The sequence below is a fragment of the Hakea prostrata genome, chromosome 7, assembly GCF_041222555.1.
Source record: "Hakea prostrata isolate BN-2017 chromosome 7, UWA_Hpros_2, whole genome shotgun sequence".
NCBI classification, from domain to species: Eukaryota; Viridiplantae; Streptophyta; class Magnoliopsida; order Proteales; family Proteaceae; genus Hakea; species Hakea prostrata.
Window position 1 is genome coordinate 37,798,375 of NC_142606.1, and position 13,625 is coordinate 37,811,999.

Below are 13,625 nucleotides of genomic sequence, written 5' to 3' on the forward strand. Positions count from 1 at the left end.
TTAGAACTTCATAAATAATTTACATTAATTATTTTTCGATCAATTTTTTTATAACCATAATGTGTGCATGGTATTAGCTAGTTCCGTCAACAGTACATTGGCATAACTCCTTGAATTTTAATTTTTTTTGGTCAAAAACAAGGGGCACATTTGCTTGGCAAGGACAAGTCCTCCCAGCGTAATCAAAGCTTACTTTATTTTCTAATCTTCTAATGTTGTTTAATATATACCTCCTCTCTCCTACATCTTATGTTACTTATAAGCTAATTTGGCATTTGCAATCAATTAATAAATGTTGATCTCATGAAAATTACGTTTAAGATAAGTAATACAGACACTAAAGTACCGTGCACAAGTATAGTATTAATTATAGAGCTTTTTTCATGCTGCTCATGTAAGTTTTGCCAAAAGTCTTGACAGTACTCATAGCAAGAATTACATGTTGCCACATTGGCCCTTTTAAAAAATTAACTGTGGATAATTTATAATTTTCGTAAAGATACACTAGGAATAGCATGTAATTTTTTTCACTTAAGTGGGCAATCAAGAATTTTGGCCCAATCGAAATTGACAACATGAAAAGAACTCTTAATAATATATATCTCATTGGCAGAGTATGACTCATGTTAGAACTTTTTTTCTAGATTTTTCTTTAGTGGTTTGTCTGACGTGGTGGTGCTTATAGTACACATTGTTGGATGCACATATATATATATATATATATATATATATATATATATATATATATATATATATATATATATATATTTTTTTTTTTTTTTTTTTTTTTTTTTTTTTTTTTGTATTGTTGTTTTAATTTACTATATTTTGTGAGAAAAAAATATCATTATCAATAATTTGCCTTTTCTTTCAAATATGTGTGAGCCCCACAAAATATATGTGGGTTATTTCTTAATATAATAAAATAATTTAGAGGTGGGATCCTCAATAGGTCATATAAGTGCTTTCATTGATTTTGAAACCCACGCAACACGTTCCCACTAATAAGATTCTTCTCTGAAACAGACTTTCATTGAATATATATTTCTGATACCCGGCCCCTTCCACATTCAGAAAAAATCTCCATTCTTCCTAGACATGAGTTAGACTTCATTAATATTCCATCTTCATCTCCTTCTCTTCTTGACCTCATCTCTATAAATCAAGTCAATTTCATATCTCCTGAATTTACATACCATTTTAATCTAATTATGCTACTGGATTCACCTTATATAGTTCAATTTGATCATATGACTACCCATAGATTTAGAAAATGGAAATAATTTATAACATGATGGGGATACATGAAATCCCCAGAAGCATTAGTTTAGAATCTTTAGATATACTTCACTCCTATAATATAATATGGTTATAAGATTATTTTGACCGGATATGCTGCGAAGAAAAAAGAGAAAGACTTCAGTCCTAACCCAGACGACCCGTCACTCTGGTCAGTTGGCATTGGATGCCTTACTGAAAGAAATTTTAAAAGAAATTTGAAAGCTCCAACTGACCGTGGGTAGAGACAGTACAGTTTCCAAACTATATGAAGACTTTCACACAGCAGAGTTTTGAGCTCTAGTTGAGATGGCAGTGATTTGTGGAAAAAATTATAAAACATTTCAGGTCTTTAGTCCTTTCTCGATTAATGATCCGGTCACTCTAGTCAATAATAATGTGTTGTTGCCTTGTTTTTTTAAAGATTGTCTCTCATGGTTTGTGTTATTCCCAGATTGACACTGAGAGGGGGGTGAATCAGTGTCTTCGAAAATTTACCACAATGTGGCTGGGTCTACCAGACAGTGTACCACCACTCTGCAATCAAGGCACTCCAATATGTGCAACAAAGAAAAATAAACAAAAAACGCAATGCACCAGAGTTTACGTGGTTCGGCCAAATTGCCTACATCCACGGAGTAATACCCTACCTAGGATTTCGTATATTACTCAATACACTCCAAGATATTTTGACTGCTACAACAGTCCAGGAACACCAATCCCTACTATAGTCTAAAATGCAATTCAGACAAGGGCACCAACCCTAACCCCATAGACAAATTCCAACTTGCTAGGTCACAATGTAAACCAATAATTCAAGTTCCCCAAATTACATTCATGATCTAGGTTCTTCATCATTAAACATAACCTAGAAAATAATAAACAATAACTTGTGAATACGAGTTACCTCAACTTGTGTAAGATGCATGGTAACAATACTTGTTTCTCTTTTTCTCCAACTCTTTTTTTCTCTTTTCAATCTTTTCCAGTTTTCTCTCTTTAAAAAAAAACCATACAACCATGTTCCCTTCTTTTCTTCTGCTGCTTCTTCTTCCTTCTCTTTCACTTTCCTTCTTGTTCAGAAAAACAAAAAACTTCTTATTCCCAAGCTTCAGATCTCCAAAGCCAACCAACGTCTTCTGGTTCGACCTCCACGCTCTTCCCAAACTCCTCAAAATGTCCTTCCTCTTCTGCTGGAGTTTGCTCTCCTTTTATAGATTAATTAAACTCAGAGTTTGAATCAAACTCAGAGTTCCTATCTGACTTAAACAAGGAGTGTTTTGACGTACAAATCAGACTAACTTAGATATCTCCAATGAACAATCCCACCGTTGGATTTGAATATCAAGAAGTCGTAAAGCTCTCCTCCAAACATCAGCTCAATCGGACACTAGATGACCATCCGATGAAGAGGTTGATCAAAACTGGACAGAGACCCTCAAAAACGGGATTCTTGAGTTTTCTTTATTTGAATTGGATTCTTTCTCTCGGAACCTTTTTGTGTGTTGCTGTACCATATCTGTCACATCCCGCCCTAAATCCACCAAGGGGATACCCTATCTGGATTACCCGGGGAGTGAATTACAGTCCCGCCGATCAAGTTTAGGAACGATCATAGTCACTTAGCACAATAATATAATCAAAAGCAAGAACAATTCCTTGTATCCAAATAATTTAATAATAAAAGTCGAGAAAGTACCTCAGAAGGATTCACAAATAACATCAGAGTGCGGAAAGGATTTCATTAGTATAAACAATCAAGTGTGAAAAGGAGGGAGGAAACCCATCCTATAATAATAGCGGAAGATGAGACGACTAAAAGTAAAGGTTACAACCGATTCACCAAATAACAAGTAAAACAACTAAGCTATAGTCCCGACAATTCAAATAAAAGGTTAAAAAGGGAATGAGGCGACATCCCATCCCTAACACACAAATATAAAACTAAACTGCTACAACAAGTCCCGATCTCGGTCTACTCGTCTTTATCAACTGGTTCATCGCCACCAGTATGATACAAGTCTTCAACTCGGCCTCCAGAGGATTGACTGCCACAGTCAACAGTGGTAGTACCTGCAGGAAAGTCTAACAAAATATGTTGCAAAAAGGAGTGAGTTCGAAAGAACTCAGCAAGGTAGTCATTCCATAAAATATAAACCATATGATACAAGCCATAACATGATACAATATGATATGGAACACATGATGCAAGTATGGTTCTAACTCTATGAATGCTGGTCTCTAAGGTAGACATGCTTTAAGTCATAACACCATACTTCTCTGGGTCGTCTGTCACTCTCCCGTTCCATATCTTGGGAATGCCCGGGGAATATCGGTAAAAGTCCTCAAAAAAACCATGGTTGGGGATTTAGTCACCACTCTCTCACATCACCATTTGGTATAAGTATTGGCACATGTCACAGTAAAGCCTAGCCCAATGCAAATCATCTACTCAGTCATATCAACTCAGATCCAGATACGTCCATTCCTCGCCCCCGGCGATTCTTTTCGGTATCCTTCTCACTAGAGTCAGCGTAATCCCGAATTACGGACTCATCAACCCTATTGGTATAAACGGGAAGCTCTCACGTCCTCTCACAGGTTGGTTACCGGTCTTGAGCACCCGTGAGCCCAAGTCTATCCATTTGCAACCCTACCAATAAATGGTTCCCACAATGAGATTTATGACCTCTCACGGGTTGGTTACTGATCTTGAGTGCCCACAAATCCCCACTGCTACCACGGGTCGTTCGGTCTCAATGCCCTTCCGATTCGGGTCTGATACGACAAGGACATCCTAGCCAAACCACTAAACAGTCCTATATATGTCATCCAATAACCCGGGAAAGAGTCGATAGGCACCTTCGGAGAACATCCCATACTATTCCCTCCGGTGCCCAAGGACAGAAGCGTCAATAGGACACTCCCCAATCCCAAGTTATACGTAGGCAATCACATATTCAAGTTCATCACTTCTCATCCATCCAATACATCTTCATAATACAAGTTAAATCATGATATTGAAATGAATCATCATAGACATAAGTAAACGAGAATAGTAATGTAACATGACAAGAGTATAAAGATTTCAATACTACTGTTCTAACACATATATCACAATCTTATAAGGATTAAAAGAAATCAAGAGATTCTATTCATAAATAAGAACATAAATCATAAGTTGATGATCTATATGTTTATGGAGATAACCATCCTTACCTTGGGTTGAATTGATGATGAATTGAGAATACCAAGAATTAGTCCAAAAGAATTGTTAAGACCCTAAACAAACATCAATAATAAGTTAGAGAAGAAGTCGGGAAGATCGGATGTCAAACAGATCAAAACGGAGCAAGGTTGCTGTCAACAACAAGTTTGGTCGATGGTCTTGGTCGATGGTATCGACCAAAATTGTCTTCGGGACAGAATAGTGGATTTTGGGGATTTTGGTCCGAAATGGGTCTTCCGGGGTTCGGATCGATCTGAAACTTGGAGGGATGATTAATAACAATGTAAGAACACTACCTAGAAAGTATTATCACAATCCAATGGTCCAAATGAAAGCCCCCAAATTGATGTCCTATGTTCTAAAGACAAGAATCCTAGCATTCATGAGAAATTGATGTAATTGAAAGGGAAGCTAGAGAATTAGTTGGGGAATAGGTTACGAACATGATTACAATCATTTGCAAGCCAGAGATTAGACTAATCATACTCCACATCTCAGTTTAGTATAAGAAATCAAGTTGTTAAGCAAGGAATCATGGTAATATATATGTAAGGATCAAGATGCAAGTGAAGCATAGCAAGAATGAAGGAAAAGCAAGTATAAATGGGAAGAGACGTTCATGGCAAGGTGTTTGCAAGGTTGCAGCACCTTGGCCATGGTCTCATCAATAAAAGAAGAAGGGAAGTGAGTAGAATAGAGAGCAAGAGAGAGAATCATACCTTAGAAGATGGTAGTTGGAGAAGAGAGACAAGGATTCTTGTAGAAGGTCATCACCCAAGCTAAGGAGGAGCCTAAGAGGAGCCTTCCCACGTTCTCAGGTGTTGAAATGAGTGAAATATCATTCTAGATTCGAGGTTTCACTTAAATAGATGAAGGAATATCCAAAAAGCATCTTTTTCTCGATTCTGGGCAACTTTGGTCGATGGTCCTTGGTTGATGGCATCGACCAAAACAGGTAACAGGTTTCAGCAGAAAATCCAAAAATAGTTCAGCAACTTCGAATAGGGATTTGAAGGGCTATACAAGGTCAAATTGAGTGAGGTTTTCTCCTACAAGTCAATAAAGAAGTCTAGTTTCCCGAAATACCTTTGGATCAAGCATGTGAGGTCATTAGGTCCACCAACTAAGCTCACCTTCTTTGATGCGCAAGCAGGATTTGCCAGACATAGTTCAGCAACTTCGGACAAGGATTTGGAGGGCTATATGGGATCAAATGGAGTCGGGTTTTCTCCTACAAGTCCATCAAGAAGTTTAGTTTCCAGAAATATATTTGGATTGAGAACAGGAGTTCATTTGGTATTTCAACTAATCCACCCCTCTTCGGTGCGCAGATTCAAAACTAACACTGACAATGCTTTCAAGTGAGAGGCATCATCATCAATGTTCACGGGCTTGGGTTCCGACACCAAATCATCAACCAAAAGGGTCCACAAGTCTCATTTCCCCCACTTTGGGTTTTCGGACCTACAAACATAATAGGTCCCGGGCCGGGCCAAGGTAGGATAAGGCCAAACATTACAAATCTATCCTAAGGGAAGGGTCTAACATGGCTTCCTAAGGTTTTCAAAGATAATAATATTGAAACTAAAGTCCAACTTTAAGGTCTAATATCAAACAAGTCTTTCTTTATCCCAAAATAAAAAAGGGTGTCCGGGCTAGGTTTGGGCTGGATGTTACAATATCAAAGCCCACTTAAGTTGCCAACAATGACAACACCTTCATTTTAGGCCAATGGAACAACAGTTTGTCTATAAATAAGTGGCAAGAAGAACTCCTTCATGCATCAATCGTCCAACATTTACAAAACCCAAACCTTTTTTTACTTCCTTTGAAGAAATAGAAAGGAAGTATGTCTTGGCAATTCCTTCTTTTCTTACTAGTTCTCTTTCAGGTTTGTTTCCTTTCTTCTCCTTCTCCGTCTCCTTCTTATATATGTCTTCATGATGAGCACTCTGCTTTGCTTCAATTTAAGCAAAAGCACCATGATATCTCTATAAACTATTCCACATCTCTCAACTCGTGGAAGCCAAATACTGATTGCTGCTTCTGGGAAGGCATCTCTTGTGATGGCACTACTGGTCATGTAGTTGGCCTTGGTCTCTTTAATTTGTCACTCCATGGTTCCATCCATTCCAATAGTTCCCTCTTCAATCTCCTTCACCTTCAAATGCTCGACGTCTCATGGAACGGTTTTGATTATTTTGCACCATCAGGCTTTGTAAGACTCTCGGGATTAATGCATCTCAACCTCTCAGGTAACTCTTTTTCAGGACAATTCCCGACAAAATGTCTCAGCTGATACAATTGGATTCTCTTAATCTTTCTTCGAATAACTTTTAGGGCCAAATCCCATCTGAATCTCATATCTTACCAATTTGGTTTCTCTTGATCTTTCTAAGAATAACTTTCAGGGCCAAATACCATCTGAAATCTCAAACCTTACCAAGTTGGTTTCTCTTGATCTTTCTGGGAATAACTTTCAGGACCAAATCCCATCTGAAATCTCGAATCTTACAAATTTGGTTTCTCTTGATCTCTCTTACAATGAATTTCATGGCAAAATTTCATCTAAAATCTCCAACCTTACCAAGTTGGTTTCTCTTTATCTTTATGGGAATAACTTTTAGGGCCAAATCCCATCTGAAATCTCAAATCTCACCAAGTTGGTTTCTCTTGATCTTTCTTTGAATAACTTTCAAGGCCAAATCCCATCTAAAATCTCAAATCTTACCAAGTTGGTTTCTCTTTATCTTTCTAATAATGACTTTCAGGGCCAAATCCCATCTGAAATCTCAAATGTTATCAAGTTGGTTTCTCTTGATCTTTCTTTAAATAACTTTCAGGGCCAAATCTCATCTGAAATCTCAAATCTCACCAAGTTGGTTTCTCTTGATCTTCATGGGAATAACTTTCAGGGCCAAATCCCATCTGAAATCTCAGGTCTTATCAAGTTGGTTTCTCTTGATCTTTCTTTGAATAACTTTTAGGGCCAAATCCCATCTGAAATCTCAAATCTCACCAAGTTGGTTACTCTTGATCTTCATGGGAATAACTTTCAAGGCCAAATCCCATCTGAAATCTCAAATCTCACCAAGTTGGTTTCTCTTGATCTTCATGGGAATAACTTTTAGGGTCAAATTCCTAATTACTTTTTCAAGGGTAGGTTTCCCAATCTTATGTCACTATATTTGGGCAACAACTTACTCTAAGGGCCCATCCCTTTTTCATTGTTTTTTCTCCCGTCAATATGGTTGTTGGACTTGTCCAATAACCAATTCGACGGAGTCATAAATGAGCCTCCTCCTATTCACAACATCTCCTCTTCTTTCCAACAAGAACTTCTTCTGGGTGGCAACCATTTGAAAGGAGAAGACTTGATGAGATCAATTTCAAAGATCAAAGGTAAAATTGAATTCCTTGACCTTTCACTCAATGACTTTAGCTACTTAGGAGAAGATAGAAATCTTTCCTATGATGGTCTCCCTAGAAATAGTCATTGTAGTGACATCAATTTTTTCAGTGCTCAGATTTATTACTTGAGGTTGGATTCTTGCAACATTAGTGAATTCCCAAGAATCAGAACGAATTAGCTAGTCTAGAACTTTTTGACAATAGAATTATAAAATTCCCAGATTTCCTTAAGGATATCAAGGAATTGAATGCTCTGTATATTGGTGGTAATAGACTTGGTGGTGAGATACCCAAATGGAAAAAGAATTTGAGATATCTGAACCTTTCTATCAATGTGATAACAGGTTTGGAATTGCCATTACCTAATCACTCCTTCAACATGTTAGATGTACTTGATCTTCACTCAAACATGATACAAGAATGTCAATCATCTACACCATGCTCTCCCCAAACATTTGATGAGTATGATACTAAGGTTGTTTCCCATATCTTAGGGAGTCTCACTTCCCTTTTCTCTAAAACCGCCTATCTCTTTCAATTTCAGACAACAAATTAATTGGAAAAATCCCTTCCTCAATTTGTAAAGTAAGAAATTTTGATATCTTGGATTTGTCCAAGAACAAATTGAGCGGTAGCATTCCAACTTGCCTCGGAAAAAGCAATATGGGAGTGCTAAATTTGGAAGAAAATAAATTACAAGGACGCATTCCTGATTTATTCAAAAATGAGTGCAATCTACATACCCTCAAACTCAACAAAAACAATTTTCAAGGAGGAATTCCAAGATCAATAGGCAACTGCAAGTTACTCACCTTATTGGATATTTCAGACAACCAGTTGAATGGCACCTTTCCTCATTGGTTGGAAAACCTTGTTGAGTTGCAAGTTCTTGTTTTGAGGTCTAATAGATTTGCTGGTTCAATTGCTCAACCCGTCCAACCTCATTCTCGTCCCTTCCCAAGCCTACATGTCGTTGATCTCTCTTTTAATAATTTTAGTGGAGATTTACCATTGCAATACATTTGTCACTAGAAGGCTATGATGTCTGACGACGATATGTCCAATTTGTATCATAGTACAAATAATTCTGCATTCTATCAAGACACAATTGTAATTATTGAGAAGGCAATATGCTTGGAAATGCAGAAAATTTTAACTACCTTCTCCACCATTGATATATCCAACAACTTCTTTGTAGGAAAGATTCCTGATGCATTGGGAAATTTAAAAGCATTGAAAGTGCTCAACTTGTCTGGAAATAGCTTAATAGGTCATATTCCATCTTCGATGGAAAAAATAAAGGGACTTGAGTCACTGGATCTTTCAAGAAACATACTCTCTAGAGAAATTCCAGTGCAATTAGCAAGTTTGATGTTCCTTGCAGTCTTGAATCTATCTTACAGTGACTTAACAGGAATTATTCCACAAGGGAGCCAATTCAACACTTTTTCAAATGCTTCATACAAAGGAAATGCAGGATTATGTGGTTTCCCTTTAACAAAGAAGTGTAGAGTTTTACCTCCAACATCAGCAGTCCAAAAAGGAGTTGATGATGATGAAGAAACATGTTTGCTCGATTGGAGGTTTGCATTGGCAGGATATTGCTCTGGTGTTGTAATTGGATTGGTTGTTGGACGAGAGTTACTCGGGAGAAAAAATAGATGTTTTCAGTTCATTGCTACGTTTATGATATTGAATTTGAGAAAATGATGAAGGAAAATCAAATGCCACAATAGAAGGAAATTAATCAATATCCACAACTTGGATAAATTAGATTCATTATTGCACCACACAAAAAAATTCCCTTGTGTGTTCTGTTATATTTTTATGTTTGTGTATACTCATATTTGGTCTGAGTCAGACATTGTTTCCCCTTTAAATGTATATTTATTTTTTTGGAAAAAAAGTCTCTCTCCCCTATACTTACTCTATATTCACTCTTGTTTTCCTCTCATATGTTTCACCTCTCATTCCCCAAGGAAAAAAACTTTTTATTTTTCTTTTCCCATGATATTTCAAAAATGAGCAAATTATTCTTTGTTTTTACCTTCTTAATTCTTTATTACTATTTTTCTTTATTTACTTCTTTTCCTTTTCTCCGTCTTTATAGGAGTCCATTATACGTAATTATATGTAACTTTTTAATATGTATACTTTTTCTCTCTTCCTATTTTGTTGGAATTGTTTATTTTACCTTGGTCAACCATGATTAAGAGTGAATTAGATTAGGATGCCTCTAGATTTACATCTTCGATATAGTTTTAAATAATGAGTGAGCAAAGGTTTAAATCTTAAGGTTCCTGTGAGATTACGTGTATTTGGGGCAAGTATTATTGCAGGATTGATTGAGTGCTCTCAACCTGTGTATTATTGTATGACTATAATAAATAAATAAATAAATAATTACTTTAATGCTAATGGCCTTTTAGTAAAAATAAAAAATAAAAAAAAAATTATTTCCCATTTCCATTTTCTTATAAGAATCCACTAAATGTACGTGTTACTCTTTTTCTTCTTCGGTCTTGTATCATAATCCATTAAACATGATCAAATACACTTCCATCTTTTATAAGAATCTATCAAAGGAGAAAGGAAAAATAAGAAAGATTTTACAATAAAAATTATTAAGATAAAAGTACACCTAATCACCTACAACAATTCCTCAATAAAGAAAGGGAGAAAAAGAAATTGCTTTATTCAATTAAAGGGAAAAAATAAAGAAATTTGGTCATGTGGAAAAATCAAAGGAAAAGGAATAATTCATAGTTTTGGGAGGTGAAACTTTTGAGAAGGGAGTAAGAGGTAATAGAGAGCTAGTACAGGGGAGAGATAGAAACTTTCCCTTACTATTTTCTATTGGTGGGTAGTAGGAGTAGAGCAACAATTTGAAGTTATATTCACTATTTTTCATTCTTAGCCGGGGATCTATTTGGTAAAAAGGATTTTATCAACCTGAAGGGCACGAGACTGGGGGAAAATGCATGTCCCATATAACCACGTAATGAAATGTAGACATTCTTTTATACAATCATTTGATAGGGCCCTCTGGATTAGAAATCCACTAGCACTACATTAAACTCTCTAGGACTATAAGAAAGGATAAGGAAATGGGAACTTCAGTCAACTTGCAAATATCATCTAGGATCGCTTTTAGGCGAGAGGGTATCGGGCTTCTACCATTAATAAAAGTCTCCATGCTATTGGATTCGACTTCAATCTTATCTTATGCAATGCCAACCCGTCTAGGAGACCACTCTTGAAAAGCTTCACCTATGGAAATATCATTGAAGATCATGCGTAGAATTTGACCTTCATATCCCCAAATTATAAAAACCAATTCTTGATCTATCAGTTAAGGGATTTTGAGAGCCACCTATCATGTTGTTGACCTTTCTATCGTCTCTCTCTAATTCTAATTTCTGAGTCCAAACCAAATCTATGCGAGCTTTCCTTATAGATTGGCACACTTGAAAGTCAGCTATATATTATCTATAGACTGATTCATCTAAGCTGTCTATTGTTGTTATATATATATATATGTACTTCTAGGTTCTGTTGATTCATTCCAAGATGCGAAACTAATCATGTATATGGTTCACGGCCTTTTTGCTATTAGTTCTCATTCTGTATTTTGTCGATTTAAAAGAAATGAATACAAGAATTCATTTTTATCAAGGATGAAAAATAGGTTGTTAACTTTTGTTCAATAATAAATTATAGAATGATTTTTGGTAATATCAAAATGAAAATTTGATAACAGATAAGAATAAAAATTGACAACAGATTGTTAGGTTTTTAGAGTAAAAAAATATGAGAAATCCTAGAGTTTCCATAAAATGAATGTATACATACTATCATATCCTCAATTTGCATTTGGATTTTAAGTAACATACACAAAAATGAATAGAATAATTTGTTTTATCTAGAATCCATAATAGAGAAAAAGTATATTATGGATGAGGTGTTTTATATTCTTTTAAATAAGAATACGATTTGAATTGAATACCACAATATCCAAATACATCAAAAGAATGAAAAAAACAATGAGAATGAAAATTGATACAAAATAGCCATTAAATAGATGAAGAACTCAGAAACACTCATAAATGAAACTAGTAACTCTTTAGCTCATCCATCCATCCCCTTTAGTCCAAGTCTCACAGTTCTAGAATGAAAAAGGATAGTCAAAGTCAACTTAAGTCTTTTTTATATTTTGCTAATCGCAAAGTTTCAAAGTCAGCAATTGGATGCATTAAATTCTTCAGCCTTATCTGTAGCTAATCAAGTAATGCTGCCATAGAGGGCCTCTCTGAAAAATGACATATGAATTAATGGTCTAGGGTTAGAGAGACTATCATCATGTAATTTTCACAAGACTCAATCCTCACATAGTAAAGGTGTAAAGCTCTAGCTGAGATGACATGAATTAGTTGGAGAAAAACCATAGATGAGCCAATCATTCTGATCAACAGTAACTGGATGTCTTATTATTATTTTTTTCTATTATCAACTATACTTGGGCATTTATGCAGTCACCATCATGATGGTGTTGCAAAAACAAGCATACATTTTACATGGTTCATTTCAATGTTACGTCCACAGCCGAACACATACGGTGTTTCACTATGAAGAAGAATAACAAAATTGCAACATAGCAGTTTCTTTACCCTTCTCAACCCTGTTAAAAGGCTATAAATAGTTATACATAAAAACATACTTCTAGGAAGAGTAAGTTGTCCCTATACCCACTCACCCCCGCCCCAAAAAAAAAGAGGAAAGGAATATAAGACGTTCAAATAGTTTGTATATTCAAATAGTTTGGGGCCCACAGTCATCCATTTTGAAGGACTCAAAATTCTGAACAAGACACACCAGAACATGCTTGTGTTGCCCAATCAGTTGGATTACCTACACGCACAGAAGAGTCAATGCGGTCAGACCTTGGGTAGGTCAAGGAACCGCCTCTAACGGTCAAATCAATGTGGACCCAGTAATGAAGGCTCTAAGTAAGGTTCTCAGAGCATAAGCAATAGCATTAGAGATTTGTTCATACTTGCTAAGGCTCAAGTACTTGATTTATATAGGCATTACCTCAAACCTTTTAGCCCGTGTATCTAGCTCACTCGATGAAATGAACAGTCAGATATGATCATAGTTTCCTTCAAGAGCATATCCCCACATATGGCAGTTCCCTAGATTTGCTCTAATTGAGTTATTATCCCCCCAAGGCATTCCTCATTATCTCACCATCGGAGGATTGGGTGGTTATTTCTTAACTCTCCAATTGACTTAGTCCCTAGTGGGAGCTTTACTTACTCTAGCAAGGGCAGGCCCGACCCCTCTAGCCCTAGCTATGCCTAGCCTAGTCTTGTTGCACAGCAACCCAACCACTAGTTGGCCTGACTTGTTCTCTTACCATTACACGAGCCTCCAATTCCATGCGCTTAGCTTCATCCATGGTTGGGTGGAGGGTGCCCTTCGTCTGATCTCGTGGACTCTGGCATTTCTTTATAATTCTCATTCAATTTTGCAGACCTTCGCACCCGAGCTTATGTCATGTATTTGGCTTGTTGAGTAGGCTGAGCTTATTTCCCTCTAGCCCAAGCTATGTCAGACCTAGTAATGTTTTGCACCAACCCACCCAATGGATGGCCCGACCTAGTTTCTTGCCATTACATTAGCGATGGCGTACTTTGAAAAAGTGAGA

At 36.4% G+C, this 13,625-nt stretch overlaps 1 protein-coding gene and 1 pseudogene across 1 annotated transcript; both read left to right on the forward strand.

The window, feature by feature from the left end:
• Nucleotides 1-6,356: 6,356 nt before the first annotated feature.
• LOC149011038 (receptor-like protein 50) lies at nt 6,357-7,134 on the forward strand. Its single transcript, XM_089162552.1, has 2 exons — nt 6,357-6,725; nt 6,919-7,134. The coding sequence occupies exons 1-2, from the start codon at nt 6,357-6,359 to the stop codon at nt 7,132-7,134; spliced, it is 585 nt and encodes a 194-aa protein (XP_089018678.1).
• A 271-nt stretch (nt 7,135-7,405) lies between these two features.
• LOC149011039 (receptor like protein 27-like) lies at nt 7,406-9,628 on the forward strand (annotated as a pseudogene).
• Nucleotides 9,629-13,625: the final 3,997 nt, after the last annotated feature.

Bases quoted from the DNA above. Each gene is read 5' to 3' on its own strand.
- LOC149011038 (XM_089162552.1), top strand. From the start codon at position 6,357: ATGTCTTGGCAATTCCTTCTTTTCTTACTAGTTCTCTTTCAGGTTTGT. The intron at 6,726-6,918 runs GTAAGACTCTCG...AATAACTTTCAG, and splicing joins ATTTTGCACCATCAGGCTTT to GGCCAAATACCATCTGAAAT.